Source organism: Carettochelys insculpta, chromosome 22 (genome assembly GCF_033958435.1).
Source record: "Carettochelys insculpta isolate YL-2023 chromosome 22, ASM3395843v1, whole genome shotgun sequence".
NCBI lineage: Eukaryota > Metazoa > Chordata > Testudines > Carettochelyidae > Carettochelys > Carettochelys insculpta.
The window spans coordinates 15,816,405-15,825,548 of record NC_134158.1 but is presented as its reverse complement, the minus strand read 5'-3'; the positions used below and the strand labels follow the sequence as shown (position 1 = coordinate 15,825,548).

The 9,144-nt window shown below is 52.8% G+C and overlaps 1 protein-coding gene across 1 annotated transcript in view; it reads left to right on the top strand.

The window, feature by feature from the left end:
• Positions 1 to 530: 530 nt before the first annotated feature.
• The window catches only part of SLC27A5 (solute carrier family 27 member 5), a 28,817-nt gene continuing 20,203 nt past the window's right edge, over positions 531 to 9,144 (top strand). The window contains exon 1 of the mRNA XM_075017796.1: positions 531 to 1,005. Within this exon, the coding sequence (XP_074873897.1) occupies positions 531 to 1,005 (475 nt within the window). The remainder of the gene's footprint in view (positions 1,006 to 9,144) is intronic.

The window sequence follows — 9,144 nt, the reverse complement described above, 5'->3', positions numbered from 1 at the left end:
TCTCCGCGGCCCTGGCTGGGCTGGCTGCAGCACCTCCCCTCCTTAAACCCAGCCGGCTGCGGTGCATCCCCTCCTTAAACCCAGCCGGCTGCGGTGCTTCCCCTCCATAGGCTCAGCCAGCCGGCTGCAGTGCCTCCCCTCCATGAGCCTAGCTGCCTGGCTGCAGATAAACTGACCTGGGACTATCCAAATGTGCCCCCATCAATGCATCACCTTGGACCACAGCCCAGGTCACCTGGGTCAAAGGCCAGCAGTGGAGCCAGATAGCCCTCGCCGGCAGGAGAAGGGCACCCTGTGGAAGGCGCACTGGAAAGCCACACACACACACACACCCCAGCGCCCTGCCCCCGGTGCAAGAAGCCGCCATCTGGAGGGACTTTGGCAGCTCTCCCGCCCTGAATCCCAGCCAGGCCCGCCCTCGAATCAGACTGCGGGGAAGGCGGGGAGGAGAAGCCGGCAACTCCCAGCACCTTGCCCTATTTCAGACACATGCACAGCAGAGCTGCCGGGTATTGGAATCTGGCCCAGCCATGCTTGTGCTGTGCACAGCCCTTGTGGGGCTGCTGCTCTTGCTACCCCTGCTGGGGACCCTGCTCTGGCCATACTGGTGGCAGGACCTGGTCCTGTCTGCATCCTTCATCTACCATGGGTACCGAGGGCTTCGGCGGCTGCAGCGCCAGCCTCCCCTGACCCTGCTGGATACGTTCTTGGAGAAGGTGCAGCAACACCCGGAGAAAGCCCTGCTGCTTTTCAGGGAGGAGGTCTACACCTACCGGGACATCGACCGGCGCAGCAGCCAGGCGGCCTGGGTCCTGCGGGGGCTAGGGCTGCAGGAAGGGGACTTGGTGGCTGTCTTCCTCCTCAACGTGCCTGCCTACCTGTGGCTTTGGATGGGGCTGGCCAAGATCGGCTGCGGCATGGTGTGTCTCAACAGCAACATCCGCAGCACCTCCCTGCTGCACTCGCTGCGTGTCAGCGGGACCACCGTGCTGCTCAGCACCCCAGGTGAGCGGGGAAGCTGCGGCACCCGGAGCCACCACCTCTGGCGAGTTGGGCTATTGCAGGGCCAGGTGTTGGCCAGGTCATACAGCCGAGGGTGGGGGGACAGACAGGGGCAGCCTGCCCTGGTAGGGTCTCTGGTACATCCCAGGGACACGGGTGTTTTTACAACTTCACTGTCTTGGGGTGGAGGGTGGGGGGTTGGCAGCTCATCTCTGCTGGGTGTAGAGGCTGAAGCAGGGAGCGCAAGGCACTAGGATGCCTGGGTTCGCACCCTGGCTCTGGGATGGCAGTGTGAGCTAGTGGGTAGAGCGGGGAGGGCTGGGAGCCGGGATGCCTGGGTCATGACTCTTGGGGTCTCTCCCTGGGTCTGGGAGGGGAGATGGCACTCGTGGTGAGGGCTGGGAGCCAGGACATGAGGATCATTTGCATTTTGAGGGTGTGGGGAGGTTAGCAGCTGGGGTGAGCCAGGCCCATGGCATATCTCTGTTCCAGTGCTCTGCGCAGAGGGCTCTTGTCTTGCTTCTTAAATCAAAGCCCCAATGTCCGGGAGGCAGGCACTCAGCTGTGACTGCGCAGAGATCACAGCCACAGGGTGGAGGTACCAGCCCCACTGTGTTCTCCGCAAAACCTGGCCTGAATTTGGGTAGGCCACGATACTGAACCCGAGCCTCAGGGGCAGCTCTTCTGTGCCATCTGCTGTAACCCACCGACCCCTAGAGCCAGAGACAAACTTGACGATGGAAAGGGACCTAGGGGTTATGGTGGATGAAAGGCTGGATATGAGTAACCAGTGTGCCCTTGTAGCCAAGAAGAGTAACGGCATCCTGGGGTGCATTCGGAGGAGCATTTCAAGCTGATCTAGCGAAGTAATTATTCCTCTTTATTCGGCACTGGTGAGGCCACATCTGGAATATTGTGTCCAGTTTTGGGCCCCCCCCAGTATAAAAAGGATGTGGATTTGCTGGAGCAGGTTCAGCGAAGGGCAACAAAAACGATTAAGGGGCTGGAGCACAAGACCTATGAGGAGAGGCTGAGGGATTTGGGCTTGGTTAGTTTACAGAAGAGCAGACTTAGAGGTGATTTAATAGTAGCCTTCAACTTCCTGAAGGGCAGCTCTAAAAAGGAAGCTGAGAAACTGTTCTCAGTGGTGTCAGATGGCAGAACAAGGAGCAATGATCTGAAGTGGCAGAGGTGGAGGTGTAGGCTGGATATTAGGAAAAACTACTTCCCCAGGCAGGTGGTGAAGCACTGGAATGCATTGCCTAGAGAGGTGGTGGATTCTCCATCCCTGGAGGTTTTTATGTCCTGTCTGGACAAGGTCCTGGCTGGGATGACTTAGTGGGGGTTGATCCTGCTGGAAGCAGGGGGCTGGACTAGATGACCTCCTGAGGTCCCTTCCAGCCCTGTGATTCCAGGAGTCCTGGCTCCCAGCACTGCTGATCTAACCATTGGAGCGCACTCCCCTCACCCGCCCCCCACCCCGATCCAGGGGTAGAAAGCAGGAGTCGTGGCTCCCACCCCTGTGCTCTAACTCCCAGCTAGGTCCCCTGCAGGGGTCCCTCTAATTTTTTCCATCCGCCGGTGGGCTGCTTGTTCTTCAGCGCACTGAGCCCTTTGTGGATGTGCACTGCCAGTGGCCAAACATGCTGCTGGCCTCTGCAAATCATCAGGGCAGCATTTGAATCTCTCCTGGATTGCCACCCGTTGCTCCTTGTACTGGGAGCGTTGGCCCCAGCGGTGCTGTTACTGACATGTTGCTGGTTTTCGTCACCTAATTACCACGACTCCCACCCATGAGGCTGGGGGAACGAGTCAGACAGCAAATTTTAGTTCATAAACTGCCTTCCTTGGGGCTTTGTAGGTAGTTGGTGTCAAACCAGGCACATGTCTAGATGAGCTGATGGATTCTCTGGAAGGCCTCTGTGCAACCCTGGAGCACCTGGACCCCTGACTGAGCCCCACTGCTTCTACCCACTAGACCCCAGAAGTCTTGACTCCCCATCTCTAACCACTAGACCCCACTCCCTTCCCAGAACTGGGCAAGAACCTAGGTGTCCTGGCTCCAAGCCCCCCTGCTCTAGAGTCAGAGCCAGGGATCCAATTTTTCCAGCCAGTAATTTTCTGTGCCCATTCTTGGGTCTCTGAAGCCTGTATCCCTCTCACAGCATTTCAGAGCCAGCACATGGGTTAAGCTGAGTGTTTGTTTGATTTCTCTTTAGGGCATAGTGCAGGGAGATTAAAGTACAGCCTAAACCAAGGGCAAGGCAATCAGGGTGAAGAGGACAAAGCTGGGGTTTGGCAGTTCAAACCATTTGCCATGGCTCTTTTCGTGTCTGTTTGCACACGTGCGTGGGGCTGTTTGTAGCTGTGAATGCGGGTGTTGGTTTGGGGGAGGTGTGATCGCATGTCCGTTACATGCATGTGTTTGGCAAGCAGTGGGAGTGTGCCCTTGTCTATGAGCGTGTGCCGTATGTGTGCAGGCACGCCGTTGTGTGCATTTGTAGGTGTTTATGCGCAGGTGTGATGTTAGTGTGTGGTTTTTGTATATGTGGGGGTGTGCCCACCCGGGTGTGCATTCGTGGCTGTTTGCATGCATGAGGGCTGGGCTAGATTTGCAGCTTAGTGTGTGAGTGTGGGTGTTTGTGTGAAAATGGGCTGGTCAATGGGTGTATGGAACTTGCATTGGTGTGAGTGTGCCAAGCTAGGTGTGCCCTTAGCATACGTGTGTGCATTTGTTTGGGGGTGGGTTGGTGTTTATATGCACATATGCACGACTAGGTGTACATATTAGTGTGCATTTGTGTACATGTGTGTCCTTCCTTAATGCCTGTGTGTGCATGCTGGGTGACACTTGGCCGGTCCTTTCCCTTCTCTGTGTCTACAGCTGGCAAGTGATTCTCCAGAGATCTCTATTATTCTGTGTGTGTGTGTGTGTGTGTGTGTGTGTGTGTGTGTGTGTGTGTGTGCGCGCGCATGCACAGGCATTGTTTTGTGTATATGTAGAACCCCGAGGCACTAAGACCTCATCTGGTGTGAGTGAAGTTTCTGCTTTACAGCCTTGGCTGAGAGCCAGTTGGCCTTTAGCTCACCTGGTAGAGTGCAGGGCTTTAGACCCTATATTCACAGGTTCTATACCTGGGGCCAGCAACCCGGGTCTGTTGGCGTTACATATATGTGTGTGTTTGCACATGTGTATTCTTGTGTGTGTTTGCACAGATGTGTGCATCTGTTCACGAGTGCATGCACATAGCTATTTCTCAGTCAGTGCCATTTGTGTGGGGGCCTCTGTGTCTATTGAGGGGGAGGTCGTGCCTTTGTATGTGGATGTACTGGACTGTGTGCCTCTCTCGGAGCGCTTCCAGCTGTCAGCTCTGCCCTCCCCCTCTGCGTGCAGAGCAGTGGCACAGCTGGGGTTCCAAAAGTCCCTGGAGCGCTGTCTCCATGCAGTGGTTGGTGTGTCTGCCATCAGGTGAGTCCTGCACAGGTGTTATTTGTGTGCACCTGGGTGTGTGTGTTTTTGTGTCGGTGAGGGGAAATATCTACCTCCAGCTAACATCCCCTTGGGATGTGACGCCTCTCCGAGTTGATGGAGGCACGTCCTGGGGCCAACCGCTCCCCATTCACGCCCACTGCAGCCTTGGTACCAAACAGCAGCAATAAAACTCTAAGGCTGCTAAGACTAACCCCAGATTATCAGGAGGGCATTGACAGCGTGAAGAAAGGCACTGGGGGGGTGGTCACTGACTTGCCCTAGGACGCACAGGCATTAAAGCCTGCCTCTGCCAGCTCTGGTTACTCATCCTAACCAGGCCCCACAGCCTTCAACTTTGCATGTCTCTGCCGGGCTGCACATCTGCCCATGCACTGGAGCAGAGACCAAAGTTTATTTTGCCCATGGGTGGAAAAGATTAGAAAGACCTCGGGAAGGGGCAAGCTGGTCTTAGCCCCACATAACAACAGGTTCCCTCCCAGGACCATTGTCCCCACTAATTTCTAAGCTGATTTTATTTTCCGAATGCACTCTTGAGGCTTCAGAAAGTCAGCGGTGCAGATTGCTAAATATTCAACTCACCGAAACAAAGCCCCTCGTTTCAGTTAATCAGAGCCGTTCAGTGGGTTTGTGGCAAAGTCTATTGCTTTTAGAGGAAGGGAGCAATAACACAGAGCAGGTGATCTCCGGCACAATAGGCCGGCTTAGGAAAATTCGTCATGTGTCTAGGTTAAAAATGTTTCCCAAGGTTCTAGGCATAACGCAGGGTTTTCTATCTTAGTATCGGACCGACTGGGTGGAGGGTTCGCTTAAAACTAGTTCATCAAATAGTCAGAAGTAAAGAAAGGGGAACTCATTTGTCCAGCTCTCTGCAAGGAAAGGGGTGTTGTCCTTTTAAGGGGGCTCTTCAGCAGGGGGTGGAAGGAGAGTAGGGATGGATAGACAGGACAGGGAGACTTTGGAGGCAAATTTGTACACCATAGTAGTTAAATCAGTGGTGGAACAAGTACCCAAAAATCTAGGGGTGTGTGTGCATGTGTGTGCACACCCTTTTACTCAAGGAGTTTTCCAGAAGGGCACTAGTAACTTGTACTTAAGTACATTCCTCCCCAAGCATCTGCACTTTTACTCAAGTGCTCAGTCCTTGGTTTGCAAATCTGACTCCATCAACCAAGGACTGAACAGAGACTGGGAGGGGTCGGCCCATTACAGAAGCAGCTTCTCCACTCTTGATGTTCACGTCTCCACATTAGCAACTGACAATGGGCTGCGTCCCCTGCTGACGGAACTGACTTGATTTCTCCTCTCTTGATGTTCCCAACTCGACATTAACTGTCAATAATGGGCCACATCCTCCCTGACCAAATAGACCTTGTCAGCTCTGGCCCTCTCCTTGACTGAGACCCCCTCTTTAAATCCTTCTCTGAAGCCCCACCCCAACTAATGCAACTGACGAAAGGGGTCTTTGTCCACGAAAGCTTATGCTCCAAAATATGTGTTAGTCTATAAGGTGCCACAGGACTTCTCGTTGTTTTTGTGGATACAGACTAACTTGACTCCCTCTCTGATACGTGTTAAGTTAATAGCCATTTAAGAGCAAGTTAGATAGACATCTATCAAGGATAGTGACAGAGAGGTCGCCGTGTTAGTCTATACACTATCAAAACAAAAAAGCAGTCACGTAGCACTTTAAAGAATAACAAAATAATTTATGAGGTGATGAGCTTTCGTGGGACGGACCCACTTCTTCAGAGCACAACGATGATAAAGATCTGAAGAAGTGAGTCTGTCCCACAAAAGCTCATCACCTAATAAATTATTTTGTTACTCTTTAAAGTGCTACGTGACTGCTTTTTTGTTTTGATCAGTCAGGGATTGTCTAGATTAGACGGTGCCTGGTCCTGCTGTGGGTGCAGGGGGCTGGATTCAATGACCTCTCAAGGTCCCTTCCAGTTCTAATATTCTATGATTCTATGACCCAGTGCAGTGCAGTTGTTTTGGAAAGTCTGACCTTGAGCTCACTGAGTGCCTCAGTTTCCCCACTGCAGAATGGCCATGTTACACCCATTTCCCTGCCTCGCAGGTGGGCTCCAAGGACCGAGCGGAACAGATGAGCTCCCCACCCAGCCGGCAGAAGTAAGGAGGTAGCCACTGGGTTTCCTCAAGTTTGCCAGAATTCCAGCAAACGGCAAACTCAGCTGACGATGGGATTTTGGTGTCGAACTCTAGAGCTGCTGAACAGTTCGCTTTAAATGGCAGCAAAACTGCTGCTGATCCAACCTGCTTTACAATCCTCTTGGCCAACAGGGCAGCCCTGGCTTCCAAGAGTCATAAATTTTAAGCCCAGAAGAAGACATTCAATTGCCTCTTGTGCAACACAAGGCCAGAAAGTTATCCAGGTTACCCATCAGTCAGCATTTGCCAAGCAACCCCCTCATGCTTGCTTAACCTTGTGTGGGATATAATTAACCATACACCAGGCAGCTTCTCAGTCTGGTCCTGTGCTTTCTAATCCTCCCCGTGCGGGTTCAAATCAGCTATCTCTTCTGTATCTGCAGGCTGCGGGAGTCTGTAATAGACACCAGTGAATTAGCGCCATATAAATTCCCAAGGGTACGCTCTGTGAAAGGTTTCCCTGTGCACCTGCCAGATCAGCAGGGGCAAACGACCCAGAGTTAATCGCCCTCGGCCTGGAGGAAAGGAGGCCATGATAAGGATCATGGTAGTGGGGCAACTCTAAAGGAAGGATCATAAAGTGATAAGCAGACACTCCCTCACCTAGCTGACAGGGGCTGGCATACTTAGAATCAGGTCAAGGAGGAATGCAAAGACAGTGCTAGCTTTGATCGCTCTCTGGGAGTCAGGGAGCACTGGTTTCTCTTCCTTCCAGGGTTGTTGTTTCAGGAGCACTCAGCAGCCAGGGAAACTCCAGATGAGCTCAGCCTGCAAGGCCAGCTCGGACCATGGTGACTCTCTAGTCCGGCCTCGTGTCTGGGACAGGCCAGAAAACCAGCTCCAGAGTAACCCCTGGTGCAGCAGAGTTCAACCAGGGTTGTCCTTAGATTTTATGGGGCCCTACCCAGTGCTATTAACCAGGGGTTCCCCCTTTGTCCATCCATGGGCAGAATAAATTTTATTACATGTACTGAGGCATGTGTGGATGTGCACCACCAAAAGAAGCACACGTTGCTGGCTGCAGGCGGCTGCTGGGGTTCTGCTCATCAGGATCATCTCCTGTGTGGCCCCCACAGCGCTCAGCTTGCAGGGAGCGCTGCCCCTATGCCGGACAAAACCAACAAGCAGGCCTGGAGTGCTTTAAAGACGAACACAGTAACGGATTAGGTGATGAGCTCTCATGGGGCAGAGCCACTTCTTCAGAGCTGGCAGTTCTGACGAAAGTAAACTGGCGCAACGAAAATAGAAGAGAGCGATGGGGAAAAAAATGAAATGAAAAGCGCCTGACAACAGCCAGCGCCAGGGTGGGGAGGGCAACGGCGATTGTTTTAGAGATGTGATTTTATAATCTTTAGCAGCATGCTAACGACGTGTTTTTGAAGCCAATTTTACACTAACGTCCCATCAACGCACGCAGTCAGCTCAGACACTGGCAGTTTGTGCTTCCGGTCAGCCACCGCCTGTCGAACGTCTTCCTCGCCGCTTGAATGGCTCTTTCATGGATCCAGTGTTCTGCCAATAGGTGTCTGCCAGATTTTCTCACATCTAAATGACCTAGATCAGCCGATCTCCACCCTTCCGAGGCGATGCCCCGTTTTGACAATTCCGTAGTGCTGGGACCCAAGACAATTCAAAACCCGGCGGGGACCAGGGGAGGGGGACGCTTCTCCCGGGGGAATTTTTCTTTTCTTTTTTTTTTTATAAATATTGATCCCCCCACCAGCTCCAGGCTTAAACCCCTCGCAGCCCCAAACATCCCCACCACCTACCTCCCACGAGAGCCACTGCTGCCTGCCCCACCCCCCTCACTGGCCATTAAACCAGTGAAGTTGAGTTCCATTTCAGTGCGGCAGGGCAGGGACTGGGAGGAGGAGGGAACAGCAGTGGGAGCTGCAAATTGCCCAGAGACTCTCCAGCAATGTCGAGAAATTGACAGCAATGCTGGGCCTCCGACAGGTGATGGGAGGCCGCTAAAGAGCAACCCCTCACCACCTTTTAGGTCCCGGGAGCTGCTCCCGCAGCCTTTGTCGGGGTGCGCCTCCAGGAGATATGGACCCACACTGGCAACCCCTTGGGCAGACTAGGGCCAGGGAAAACAATGAGGCAGGCAACAGAATTTTTTATGGAACGCAAACAAATTAATTTATTAATACTCGGAGAAGGAACAGGAATATTATTGCTAGTTTTTGTTCTAATAACAGTACACACTTACTTGCACTAAACGAAAGATGAACATATTTAACGCAAGGTTGTGACGAGGTCTCAGGTAAGTAGGTGCAGAGGTAAGTTTAAAGGAAAGTAATTAATATATGTATTTTAGATTGACAGGAGGGAGAGGGCGCTACGCCTCTTACCCTTGCCGGGATTGGGTCGCTACTCCGATCCAAATAGTTTTATACAAGGCCGATAGGGGTGCTAACCTCTCTATTGTGCCAAATAGAGAAAAACAGGGAAAGGGAGGCCACGCCTTCACCTTG